We start from the raw sequence: 13,473 nt of genomic DNA, 5'->3' as shown, positions 1-13,473 counted from the left end.
TACCAAAACAAAGCAAACACAAAGATAGAAAAGATCTACCCTTTCCGAGCTGGGGCGTGAGCAGAGTGCAGAGTCAGGAGAAAAAGCTAGCAAAGCCTGCGGAAGAAGGGAAGGGGGAGGAGGCCGAGAGGCATGGACTGCCACTTGGGAGGTCCCGGCCTCAGTCTGGCCAGGCCAACAGTAACCCTTCTACCCCCCTACCCTCAGAGAATCGGAGCTAGGGAGGGCCACAATTACACCTCGGCTCCAGGCGAGGGCTTAAAACCAAGCGGAGGGGACTGTAGTCTGGAAGCAAGGCCCCCGCGGTCATCAGAAGGTGGAGGCAGGCCCATGCACAGGAACCTTTTACAAGACATGTGGGCACAACAAAACAAAATCAAAATAAATTACTTTTATTCATCATGGGCAACGAAAACAAAAGCTGCCTTCTGGAGGAGGTGAGCGGTGGTTTTGAAATTCAGCGTGTTTTGTACTCAGAAATGAGTTTTTCGATTTTTGTTTCCCCCTCACCCCGACAATTGAGGCTGGGATCGTGGGTGCTCTTATGTTGGCAGAGATGGGTGGAGTGGGGTTCATCGGTATGCGCGTCCACACCTTCCAACACAGGCTGAGAATGCTTGCACACCGTGTGGCAATGACATGAGCAGAGTCTAGTGGTCCCATCTAGTTTCTTTCCAAAAATTAGACTTCGGAAGGGGCAGGTTGGAAGGCATTAAAGGGTGGCATCCAGATTTGACCAAAGGGTAGATAGTCACCATGGCCATGGGGAGCAGTGTTCTCCCTGTGGCTGAAAGGTTGGGGCCTCCCCACCTAATCCTCGGACTTGGGGCCCTGGGCTCGGAAGAAGCCTTGCCGTCCTGGTGAGGAAGATGATAACTTTTGACAGGCTGGGTCCGAATCAAGAAGAGGTGGCGGGTGGTTTCTCCGGACCTTGAGAGTGGCTTCTCTGGTATTTTCAGTTTTCCCAGCTGTCCCTTCTCCAGAAAGGATGGGGAAGAAGGATGGTGGAGGACTACCAGGGTGTTTAAAAGAACACACTGTTATTAGAGCAAAAACAGAACAAAATGCACTCTCTAGATTCCTCTCCCGGTTTCTGATGTTTCTGCAAAATGGCGCCAAGATTCATTTTTTAAGAAAACCTTGAGGGGTGGGGGGATAGGAGGGGCCTGGAAACAACTCTTCCCTGGGCTTGGCTTCCCGGGCTCTCCACCTCCCTGCCTCAAGCCCAGAGCCGATCAGGGTAGCCGTTCCTGAGAAGGACCGGGGTGAGGGAGGAATCTCTGCTGCTTCCGGAGAGCAAAGGTTCAGGGCATTTCTGAAGTCACTTTTCAAAGACCCGTTAGTGATAGTGTTGTCCCCACAACCCAGTTTGCTGCGGGAGCACCGTGTGGAGCCGCCTTCCACCCGCCCCCTCTCACCTTGAGGAGCCCTGCCTCTCAGCTCGCAGTTCAGATCCCCGCAGCGTGCTCTGTCTTCGTGAAATCCTGCCGACTCTCACGGGTCCTCAAGGACACCAACCCCGACCGAAGGACCCAGCCTCCTTTTCTTGGACTACCCACTGGCCCCTAGAGGAGCTAGGCTGGCTGGAACCGGAACGAGGTACCTTCCAAGCTTTCCCCTTTATCTCCCACCCTCCCCGCCCCCAGCCTCTCTACTCCCCTTGGCTGAGGCATTGCCTTTACCCTCCGGCTCGCCTTGCTTTGGTGGGTGGGTGGGGGTGGAGGTCAGCGCTGGTTCCAACTCTGGGCGCTGTGAGCCTGGTGAAGAGGCCTCCCCCGCCCCCCAGCCCCCAGTCTCTTCCAGGCGTGGTCGCCTCTAGCCGAAGATGCACAAAGCAGAGGAAGTGCAGAGAAAAGAGGAAGAGGGAGGAGGATAAACCTAGCGTACACGCCGCGCATTCAAAACCAACTTTGGGGTTGGACTGTTTCTATTTCAGACGACACGACCTGGATGAATGGAGTATCCGGAGAAGGTTTTTGAAGACGTTTAGGAGGAAGGGTGAGTTTTCTGTTGAGAAACTCAATCTGCCATACAGTAGCGGCCCCATCTGGGATCTGTCACTGCTGACAGCACCACGGGGCACAGCCGTGATCTTCTGCACAGCCTGCACTCCCCGAAATACCCTCCCTAATCAAAGGATGTCTGCGCGCCAGTGGCTCAGCTGACCGCGCCGAGCAGCGGAGAGGCCTGCCGGTTCCTCCCCTCCGCCCCCTCCCCTGGCTCACAACCTCCCCCAACCCGGTCTTTCCAGGGCATTAATTAAAAGCGGAAAAAAGACAGAGGCTGATGTCATTGCTCTCAGATCATAAACGCAAGAGTCATCCTGTGAGAATCCCTGAAAATGACTTTAATGAATAATTTCAGAGACAGTTATGGCTTTGGGTGATTACTGAGCGAGAATATGAAAACCAGATTTGTAAGGGAAGGCGATGGTCAGGCGGTCTGACCGCCACTTTCCCCCCATTAAAACCTCATCAGCTTCTCCTTTTCCCCAACTACTGCTGCAAACTTAGATTTTGCTTCCCCCCGCCCCGCGCTTTAAAACAAACGCCACAAGCAACACACACACACACACACACACACACACACACACCGTTTCTGTTTTATTCTAAGGATGAAGATAACAGTTCCAATAGCAACAACCCACCTTACAAAGAAGGTCCCATGCGTGGTCCTTGGCTGTCATCTCAGTTTAGTATACTATCTTTTCTGGCTTCTTTTAGGCTGTATGCTTAATGTGGGTTGAACACTCTGTCTTTGAGTAAGTGCACTGGTTTTTAGCTGGCCAGGCAGCAAACCTCAGGGGAACAAATAACGTGTTTCTGCAGGTATCCCCGATTCTTCTGGTAACCAGTGGTTAAAAGATGGCTTGGTGTTACAAGGAATTATATTTCGAACCAGTCCATCTGGTCACAGAGAAGCACTAGGTTCGTTTGTTCTGGTTACTTCTGGATGGGTTTTGTGTTAAAAAACACTTCTTGAAGTAAACTGCAATGTATATATTCCTGTAATTCCAGTACCTAGAAGGCAGAGGTAGGAAGTCTGAGACCTAGTCCACATAGAGAGTTCTGGTTTCCTTTGTGCTACCTTACTTAGCAAGGTCCTGTCAGGTGCAAACACATTTTGAAAAACAAAACAAAACAAACAAACAAACAAAAAACTACCTGGGAAAGCAGCTAAGGTACTGGCTGGAGGCCAGAATTTTACAAGTATGATCAGAGTACAAGTACCTCTGATCTTTACCTAAAGGACTCAGCTTTCTATGAATCTAGATTATTTGCTTGAGAACATAAACTGAGAATCTCTTGGCCAGTGGCCCACCTAGCTTTTTTAATTAATTAAAATTTTAATTCACTTTACATATGGATCATAGCCCCTCCCACCTCTCCTCCCAGTCTCTTTCTTCCTTCCTTTTCTTCCCTACCCCCTTTTCCTTCTCAGAAAAGGGAAGCCTCACACACCAACCCACCCCAGGACATCAAGTTGCGTCAGAGTTGAGCACACCCTCTTCTCCTGTGGCTAGTCAAGGCAGCCCTACAAGGGAGAAGCGGGGAAGTGATCAAAAAGCAAGCAACAGAGTCCACGTCAGAGACAGCCTTCCTCCCCCATTCCCCTTATTAAGGGGATCCCACACGAAGCTGGAGCTGCCCATCAGCTACATCTGTGTGTGTGTGGGGTGCTAGGTCCAGTCCACCCATGGTCCTTGGTTAGTGCTTCAGGTTTTTCTGTGTAACCTTGGTGGTCCTGGATTTGCTTTGTAGACCAGGCTGGCCTCAAACTCACAGCAGTCAGGCATGGCCACAGCACCTGGCTGGCCCACCTAGTTTTATCCCGTCTTCATATAATTTATATGTGGACCAAGAAAACATTGCAGGCCAGTATAATTACAGATCTTTGTGGCTTTGAGTGACCCAAACCAGAAATCTGCCAGTCTGCACTAACCGTATTCCAACACAAAGGCAGACCGTGAAGAAGCCACAGGGCAAGGCTGTAAAAACCATGCTTTCTGCAGGCATTTACCGTTTCCTCTCAGCCAGCCCAGAGTCCTGAGGTCACCGAGGAGCAAATCTTCAAACCACACACTTCAGTGTTTCCCCCATGTGCCGAGGACAGGAATGGGTGGACATGGGAAGGCCAGTGCTCAGTGTGACGTTTTCTCTGACTTGGGAGGAAATGGCCCCTTCCTAGTCTAGATTATAGGAGGAGGTGTGGAGTTTGTTCTATAGAGTTGCTTCGAATGATTGTGAAGAACTTTGGGGGATTCTGGATTCCCTACTTTGTGTTTATATTCTTGGTTCCCTTAAGAGGATTTTGTCACTCAAACCAAGGCTGTCTTCTTTCCCCTTAAATCCAGCGTAGTCTCTGAGTGAACATGCAACTTGCCATGTTTGGTGTGAGAGGCAATACACCCTCTAGCAAGGCATCTGAGATGTGGGATGGTACATTCCATGGCTCACTCTCACAGGGTGCTGGAGCCTTGGCCTGGTTTCTTCATACTTGATAATGTCACCCTTACCTACGCCAGGCAGCAGGGTTTCTGGAGGGTCAAAGAAAGCACTCCCACGACTCTGAACTAGTTGTGGTGATTGGTGTGGCCTCAAGCAATGTTTCTAGATTTCTCTTCAGGAGTTTTAAGAATTGTAAACTCTGAAATGAAGCCTCTGGCCCGCCCAATTAGAAACTTTTGGAAGTTTGGACGTAATAGGGGTGGATTTGTAATTTTGTCACTTCTCTGGGGGAACGGGGAAGCTCTCCATCCTGGAGAGTTCAGATCCTGGGTCCGGCACAGCACCTGCCTTGGCAGCCAGCAAGTCAGAGGTCGCGAGCGGCTAACACGTACACACAGATCTGGTTCCTCTGGTCTGGACACTGCACCACTGCATAGGACGAGGCTGCCCTAGTCGCGTGCGTGCTCTGTTCAAGAGGTGTCACCAGATGAGCAATTCACTCTAACAGCAGGTGCAGAGGGCCAGCCTCAAGAGAAGTAACGCTCAGTAATCCCTTCTGCCAGGTTGTCCCCTTAGGCAGAAATTCCCACCATCTTGGTCCTTAGAACTTGTAGCGCAGGCGGGTGCCCTGGATGACGCACTAGTTACCTCTTAAAAAGCTCCCTGAGAGTCGTAGGTCCCGTTTGCACTAGCGTTACCTCCCAGGTAGCTCTGTTGGTGTAGGGAAGCGGCCCTTGGCTCAGGGGTAGCAAAGAAGCGCACACAAGTAGGGATCAATGGTTGGCGACTTCTCTAAGGGAAACGCACAAGACCTAGAGGGTTGGAAGATTCCAAGCATCACCAACTGGCCCCTTCTCACCCCAAACAAGGAAAACAAAAAAGTGTTCCGTGCTAAAAGTGTATATTTGGAAGGTCCCTCCGCGCAGGCGGATGGAGCTTTCCAGCTGCCGGCCTGGTCCGGGGAGGACTTGGCTGCGCAGCCGCCGATTACACCCAGCTCTGCTGGGATGGCTCCGAGCCGTCTGCCCTGACGTCAGCGAGCCTCTGGGCCCCGCTGCGGCGAGATAGGAGAGCGCGGCTGGGCGCGGCCCTAATCACTCCCAGATGTCCCTAATAGCGGAGATAAAGACGGACAGACGGAGAGGCCGGGAATAAATGTGTAATCAGGACTCTACCATCTGATCATCAAAGCGCCCCAAAGGCCGGGCCGGGAGAAGAACGGAGGGAATGTCCGTGCAGGGGCTCGGCTGCACGGGCTCCGGGGTGAACCGATTCTGCGGGGTGGAACCGTGAGGACCCCGGGGGGAGACGTTTAGAATCGTGAGAGTGAGCCGGGGCTCCGCTGACTTTCAGGAGGCCGGCTGGCCGGCGGGCCGGACCGCGCAGCCCTCCCAGGGTAATTGGAACAAGGGCGGACGGACGGTCTCAGCGCGCCCCGGCGAGCCGGCTGGGTGGCGAGGCGGCGCTCTCGGAACTGCCCGGCCCCCGGAAACGTGGGATTGGTTTCCTTTTTTGGAACGGCCCCCTGCTTCCTCTTTCAAACAGTTAAAAAATACCTAATCGATCCCCTCCACACACCCGGCTCGTCTCCACAGCAGCGATCTGTGCTGCCGGGGTCTCCGGCCGATTCCTGGACCCCGGTCTGAGGGCGGTTTCTGGGATGTTTCTTTTCCTGTCCGAGAGCTCCCAGGGCGCTCCCGGGAGACTCGTTGGCGCCCCCTCCTCGTGCGGAACTCTGTGCCAGAGGATTTGACTTTCAGAGGCACCGGTTCCTGTAGGTTAGGATGCCACGACTAGATGGGCAGCGGCCAGGGCAGTATAGTCTCTGGTGCTTGTGCGGCCACAGACTTCCTTCTAAAACCACCTCTGTTTTGCATCTACCAGCCAAGCCTTCCTCCAACTCCGAGAGCGTAGGTAGGGCTCAGGCACTGGGAGGAGCAAGGGAAATGCAAGGCTGAGGTGGAAGATAAACCGGGCAAAGGGCTTTAGAAACAGCATCAGGGTAGAGATCCGAGATAACGGCGCGGATTCCTGCGGTAATGAGACCCGCCGGCCCAACGCAAGTCCAGGCTTTCGTGGGGGTCCTTTGCTCTGTTTGGTGTCCCTCAGAACACACTTCAGGTTCTTGCACCTGACCCAGCTTCTCTCCTCAAAGTCTCGGGGATAACCCAAAAGCTCTCGCCTCCTGCCATCTTGCATTTGAAATCGCTCTCAATCCCTCACACCTTTTCCTGCGAAATCTGAAATCCTAAAGTGCCCCTGGCCTCTCTCCCTGCCAAGTCAGCCCCGTGAGAGACTAACTTTCTGAGATTCCCTGCAGTTTGGGGGCAGCAGCCAGCAGAGCCACAGGTGAGGGAAGGGGGTTGGGCCATCACTCCACCCGGAGCTCAGGAAGACGCATTTTCCAAGGGTCACCGAGAGTGGCATCATTCTTGACAGCGCTTTATCCATTTTCATCGCTGAAATCAACAGGCCAGGTGGTTCCTTTTACACCCGAGAGAGGCAACCTAAGTTCTGAGTCCCCAAAAGAAAATGCTGCAACCGAACTATCCAGAGCTCCCCGATTCCCTCCTTCCTCAGTGTGGCTTTGGGGTTTAGGGGGGCAGGCAGAGTCCCCAGTGCCTAGCTGTCATTTTAAACACGCTGTCTGCAAGCTGCTGTCAGTGTCCCTCAGTGGGAGCAAAAGTCCTGGAAAAGCAAGCAGAGGGTCCACTCTGAGATTTCCAGATTCATTCCCAAGCTGAGAGGGAGAGGGCAAGGGAGGGTGTGGGGAGGGGAGGAAGGAAAGGAAGAGGCAGAAAGAGAGAGAGGGAGAGGGAGAGGGAGGGAGTAGAAGGAAAGAGAGCGACTCTAGAGAGGAGAGAGAGAGAGAGAGAGAGAGAGAGAGAGAGAGAGAGAGAGAGAGCGCCTGCCGGTACTCTGGCGTTATCAGGCTTTCGTCCTGCGCGGAGGTCTGGGGCCGAGCCCTGACAGCCAGATCGACCATCAATTTACCATCCGCGCCCCAGCTTCCCATTTAGCTTTTAACGTCAAATCCTACATTTTTGTCGGCTCCGGCCTGTCTAGAACGCTTGTGAATTCGCTGCAGGAGCGATTGCTCTTAAGAAAATGGCAGCAAACACATTATCCGAGCAATTAAAATAGAGGCCTTTTAGCCAGTCCCACAAGCAGAAGCTTGGGGGTCTCACCCCTCCACCGCCTTTAAAACAAAGAAGAAAAAGAGGCCAAAAAAAAAAAAAAAAAGTGTAGACGTGGAAAGCATGGCTGAAGGACTCCTGCCCAACAGCCTAGCCCTCTCCACGGGAGTTTGACAAGGCAAAGTAGGGTGGCTGGGAATGCCGAACAGTTGAGAGTAGGGACGCAGGTAAAGGATTATCTGTGTGTTCTGGTGCGTGTCCAGCTGCTTCAGGGCTGGGTTTGTTCAACCGAGGTGTTGGAGCATCCAGGGCTCTCTACTGGCCGAAGTAGCACTGAGTCAGCGGGATTTCTAGCCAGTCGGGGTTTCTGGGACGGTTGGAACGGTAGAGGGGATTCAGTGTCAGGGCCTAGCGTTGGCTGTTGGGAGAGAAGGCCCTGCCGCAGGTCAGTGGTTCTGGGTGGTCACAGGGAATGGATGCCTGGAGGGCCCATCTAAAAGCGTGGGGATTAGTAAAATAACCAACCACCTACGGACAGTGCACTGGGGTCTTTTGGCTCCCTGGTGCTGCCCGGAAGACCCAGAAAGGCACAGGCAAGCGCTCATGGTAAACCGTCACCGATTTCAGCTCTGTCCGCTCTGTAACTCTCTTAGATTCTTCTACCTCTAAAACCTGGAATCTTCCTCCCGAGCTAATAAAAGTAAGGACGTGGAAGGCCTCTGCGGGAGAGAGGAGAGAGCCGCTCGGTCAAACAGACAAGGACCCAGGGAGCCACGGACAACCTGGGTGCACTCCCGCCCCCTCCCTTCGCTATAAACAAAGGCAAGTGTCTGTAAACACAGCCCCTCGCCCACCAGGTCCGCCCAGCGCCGGCTGACCTGAGGGGAGAAAGTTCAGATCGCTTTGGCCTAGTTGTTCTAACCCTTCGCCCCTGTGTTGTCAGCCGTCCGCAGAAGTCCGGAGCGCCACTCACACCCGCCCCCTACCCTCACCCACGAAGGTCTGGTCTGGCTGACTGCAGACCACCCCTGGGTCAGAGAAGCTACGAGCGAGCCTCGGGAACGCTCGAGGGTTTGTGCCTTGAAGGCAAGGTGTGAACATCGCCCCGAGGATGGCTAGAGCTGGAAATCCTTTGGCAAGGCTCTACAACACCAGATTATATATATACACGGAGTTTCATGAAACAAGCCGCTTTTTAATACATCTTCCTCCCTCCCTTCCTCCTTCCCCCTCCTCCGTGTTAAGAGCCCGTTCTTAATAGCACTTCAGTTTCTTTGATTTCTAGAGCCAGGGGTGAAGCTCTGTCTAGCCCAGTCCTGGGGGGGGGGGAGGCAGGCCACAGGGACCCCCCTCCCCCGGGATATTACAGGACCCGGTCACAGCAAAGCCCGGGACAGGCTGTTAGAGTGGGATAGTTTGCCACTTGCTCTGGCTGCAGCATCGCAGACTTCAGACAGCGAGCAGTTAATATTGAGTTCCCCGTAGCTCCTTGTAAATCTAACCCAACCCCTGGCCCCCCTTTAAATCTGTGGTCTTGTTCGCGATTTCTTACTTGACGTAAAATTCCTTGTTACCTAATCATAGACTCCTTTTCAAAAGTCTCCCCTCCCCCATCGCCACTGCTCCTGTGAGAATCTTCTGATCCGGACAGCAAACAAAATCCCTCTCCTCTCTCTCTCTCTCTCTCTCTCTCTCTCTCTCTCTCTCTCTCTCTCTGTAATAGTGGATAAAAGCCCTATATTTTGAACTAAACACCCCAGACTATTTCCTATGCCTGTAAAAGACCTGGAATCCTCCTTACACCTTCTCCACAGGAAAAAAAAATGCACCCTAAACACAAAGGAAGCATCAGGCACAGGGCTTCCAATAGATACCTATAAAACAAGGCCACTCCTTCACCTTCTGAACCAAGCACAGACCTTTTCCCAAACAGATGCTCCTAAAGACCACTCAAAGGTCTCCAGCAAGAAGAGAAGACCACTGGATAGAAGAAGCCCAGGCCTTTGGGTCAGGATTTTCACCAGGACACTTTGCTTTAATAACAGCCCCGTTATCTAGGGAGCCTCAGGTTATATTGATGGATTAGAACCACTGACTCTTTCAAATAAAGTTGGAGGCAATTACGATAATTTAGTTTACTTCTGAATACTTTAAATATTATGAAAACAAGTATAACAGCTTTGTTTTCAAAATTCTCTTGAGGTATCACCCATTTAGAGATTAGGGTTTTCTTTTTCTTTTTTGTAAAAAAAAAACACACAGTGGTTTATTGAATACTTACAACGTTTACACCTTCAATATTAATTAATTTCCACTTAGTTTTAGAGGACGGAAGTGCACAAAACAAGTAGCTCATGGAAACATCTTCCAATAGGGAACAACGACATTTGAAATGACAGCACTAGATAACTGACCCCGACAGAAATGTTAGCGGCCCTGTTTTCTGCTTTGAAATAAAACTTTATAACCCCAGGAATATTTATATCCAAAGGCCGGCCATTAAAGATACACTTCACATATGCACTAGCGTCCACTTCTTTATCTGGAAAAAGTTGGGCAAATGGGGGAGGGGTAACACTGGTGTCTACACAGCCGAGAGGGGACATTCACACACAGAGAATGACGGGGTCCCTTACCACACGGGAGTGTCCTCTTCATATTAAAATATGGAATGCTCTTCTTCAAATATCCACTTTTTTTTTGAGAGGGAGGTGGGGAGCGGATGCATCAAAGGGGGGCAAGAAGAGGGGGAAGGAAATTGCACATAAATAAACCGGATGATCCAACTGCAAGAAGTCCTCAGAACGGAGCCCGAGGGCTTTCGGGGAGTCCTGGGTCTGCATCTGGCGCCTTGGCTCCCGGCTCGCTAGCTCCCCTTCTTCTCCTCTTCACTGCTTCAGCTCCAGGGCCCAGACGTGCTGCGGCCAGCCTGTCCGGCCTTTGGTTTTCTTGTCGTTGCTGCTCACTGTGCTTTTTAAGATTTCGTTCTAAGCAGGAAACGGGATGAGAGGGAGAGAAACGGAAAGAGAAGTTCAGAGAGGATACCTGGTCCCAGCCACCCTCGCTTTTCCCGGGCTAGAGGACACGGCTAGAGCACGAGAGGGAACGCCTAAGAGAGGGATGGCTGCGGGTACCGGCCTCTGCAGAAAAGTTAAGCAGGCTTCCAGGGCTTCAGCTACCGCCTAGGCCTCCTCTGAAAATGCTCAAGGACCCAGTAAGCAAATTTATAAGCAACCGCCCGATTTCTAGTCTTTTACAGAGAAGCCGGGGCTCTTATTTTCCCCTTGACTGCTAGTGTAGGAGAGGAACCAGAAGCCGGCGCTAAATCTGCCTTCTGTTTTCAATAGGGATCCCACATCCAAAGGCCCCTCTGCTCTGGCCTGGGCCTCTCCCGCTAGCCAGCAGCGGTTCTGTGCCTTCAATTCAGCAGTACCTTTCTTCCAAGGGCCCTTGAATTCTCCGCTTATTCAAAAGGTCATTCCATTACGCATCAATCAAAGGGCGCCAAGACGCAAAGGAGAAAAATCTCCACAAATGGAAGCGTTTTCCAGGTTCTTCCTGGTCATAACCTTATCCAGAACACCACTACTTTACAGGCGGTAGGTAAGCGCCGGAGAAAACTTTGTAAGTGGCTCGGCATAACTCCGCGTTAGAGTAAATCACAACGACCATGAGTCTATTTATCTTACTCTTAAAAGGCACAAGCTCTCTCTCAAAAAAAATTAGAAATACTCGTGACATATAGCACTTGCAGAATTACGTTTTAACATTACAGCCAAAGAGAAACTAAAGCTGTATTTTAACGTTAAAGTTTCTTAACGTTTACCGCTACCTCTCCCGTGCCATAGTAGTGAAAACAAACAGAGTATTTTCATGGAGTTCAGAGGCGGAGGCAGCCTCGGTTTTGCAGCGGAGAATGTGATCAATAGTGAAATAATGGGAACCGAGACCTCATGGATAGCTTACTTTAGAAATACTTAAGAGAAAGGTTGGGTTGGAGGCCAGAAGAACGCAGAATGAGGGGGACCCGGCCAGAGCGGCTGGGAGATTGCTTAGTCCCTACAGTTTCGGAGGCTGGTCCTAAGGGGCTGGAGGAGCCTGGAACCTCGAAGGAAAACCAGGAGCGCGGAGGTCGGTGGGAAACCCTCCCCTCCCGCTGCCGACACCCACCCGGGTCCGCCCTGCTCTTGCAGGAAACCATCTCTACCGTAACTCGGTGAAAGCAACTTAGGGCGCAGCGCGCAGCCGAGATTTTCGGCGAGCAAGTTCCCAGTCGGGGTGGAAAGAGCAGAAGAGCGGCCCCACGAAGCCCGAGCCCTGCGCCACCCGGTACTGACCAGCTCTTTCTTCCTCTTCTCCTCTTTCACGTCGGTCTTCTTGATCTCTGCCTTGAAGGCCTCCGCCTCGCCGTTCTGGTCGTCCTTGGCCAGCAGATCCATGAGGTAGGCGATGTAGCTGGTGGCCAGGCGCAGCGTCTTGATTTTGGAGAGTTTGGTGTCGGCGGGCACGTTGGGGATGCACTCGCGCAGCTCGGCGAAGGCGCTGTTGATGCTCTGAGTCCTGCGCCGCTCTTTGCGGTTGGCGGTGCCCCGGCGCTTCACCGGGCGCGGCCCCCCCAGGCCCGGAGGCCCCGCACCCGGCGGCACTCCCCCATAATGGGAGTGGTCCAGGCCCGCGGCGCCGCTGGCGTACTCCGGGCTGTAGGACAGGGCCATGCTGTAGTCGGGGGGCGACATCTCCGGGTGGCCGAGGAGCCAGCCGTGGAAGTAGGGGTTCTCCTCGTGGCCGCAGCGGCTGGCGGCAGCGGCGGCGGCGGCGGCAGCGGCGGCGGCGGCGAACGGGTAGCCTTCATGGTGCACCACGGGATGGTGGGGAAAGCCCCCCACCAGACTCATGTCGCCCTCCGTGGCCCTCCAGGCGCCCCAGCGTGCGCGCAGCCCCGCCGCGCCCTCGGCCCGGGCCCCGGCCTCGGCGATCGCCGCTCCCCCCCCACCCCCCACCCCCCAGCCCCCGGGCTCCCGGGCCGGCCCTGCAGCCGCAGAGGGGGCCGCCGCAGCCCGGGGCCCGCGCCTGGCCCGCCGGGCCCGCCTCAGCTGCGCCGCGGCCGCCGGCTCCCCATGGGGCGCGGCGAGCTGGCCCCGGCACCGTGCGCCCCTGCCCGCCGCCGCCGCCCCCGGCCCGGCCCTCGAGCCCCCCGCGCGCCGGCGCCCGCCTCCCCCGCGGCGGAGACCTGGCCGAGCGCGCCGGGGCTCATGCAAAGGCGACCGCTGGCTCCCGGGAGGCTGTCCCGCAGGCGCCGCGCGCGGGGCTCCTGGCTCCGAAGCTGACCTGGAATCCCGGGCGAGTCCCAGCCGGGGCTGACGGAGCCGGCCCGGCTGTGCCGGGAGGCGGCGGGGTCGCTGCTCGGCGCCGAGCTACCTCGGTGCGACCCTCCCCTCCCCGCCCCTTCCCCCTCCCCCACCAGCCCGATCTGGGTTCTTGGGCGCTTATTGTTTTAATAAAAAAAAAAAAAATTTTTTTTTTTTTTGGTTGTTGTTTTGGTCCTTGACTGTGATTTGGTTTTAAAAGCTGCGAGTAACGGTGTCCGTCCCCGCTGCTCTCAGGCTCTCTCCGAGGCTCTGCAGAGAGGTCTCAGCGCATCCATTTTCTAAGATTCTCTCCTCTCGCGACAAGAATCGGGGGCCCCTGAGGGCGCCTCGGGGCTGAGAAGCGGCGGCTGGGCTCTCGGAGGGGTGTGCACCGTGGCCGTGGGAGCTCCCGGGTGGCGGCGGCGGTCCTCCTGGGCTGGACGCGGCGAGGGGAGCCAGCCGATTTTCCCAGCCGGATCTCCATGGACAGCTACATCTTTAGGGCCGCTCGGGTTAATATATGTCGTCAGAGGCTCCTAA

General features: G+C 54.2%; 1 protein-coding gene and 1 long non-coding RNA gene across 2 annotated transcripts; both read right to left on the bottom strand.

Moving 5' to 3' along the window:
* Positions 1–371: 371 nt before the first annotated feature.
* On the bottom strand, positions 372–1,557 carry LOC132653634 (uncharacterized). The gene is made up of 2 exons (XR_009591392.1): positions 1,419–1,557; positions 372–1,012 (listed from the first exon to the last, which is right to left on the bottom strand). It is a non-coding gene; the product is annotated as an uncharacterized LOC132653634 (long non-coding RNA).
* An 8,148-nt stretch (positions 1,558–9,705) lies between these two features.
* On the bottom strand, positions 9,706–13,442 carry Hand2 (heart and neural crest derivatives expressed 2). Its single transcript, XM_021648082.2, has 2 exons — positions 11,923–13,442; positions 9,706–10,572 (listed from the first exon to the last, which is right to left on the bottom strand). The coding sequence occupies exons 1-2, from the start codon at positions 12,478–12,480 to the stop codon at positions 10,474–10,476; spliced, it is 657 nt and encodes a 218-aa protein (XP_021503757.1). The 5' UTR covers positions 12,481–13,442; the 3' UTR covers positions 9,706–10,473.
* Between the last annotated feature and the right edge of the window lie 31 nt (positions 13,443–13,473).

This window comes from Meriones unguiculatus, chromosome 4 (genome assembly GCF_030254825.1).
Source record: "Meriones unguiculatus strain TT.TT164.6M chromosome 4, Bangor_MerUng_6.1, whole genome shotgun sequence".
NCBI lineage: Eukaryota > Metazoa > Chordata > Mammalia > Rodentia > Muridae > Meriones > Meriones unguiculatus.
Note: the sequence above shows the minus strand (reverse complement) of the source record. Positions and strands in the feature narration are given on the sequence as shown.

Coding starts and splice junctions, on each gene's coding strand:
- Hand2 (XM_021648082.2), bottom strand. CDS start 12,480: ATGAGTCTGGTGGGGGGCTTTCCCCACCATCCCGTGGTGCACCATGAA. Junction 10,573..11,922: donor AGAAGAGGAAGAAAGAGCTG/GTCAGTACCGGG, acceptor TTTCCTGCTTAG/AACGAAATCTTAAAAAGCAC.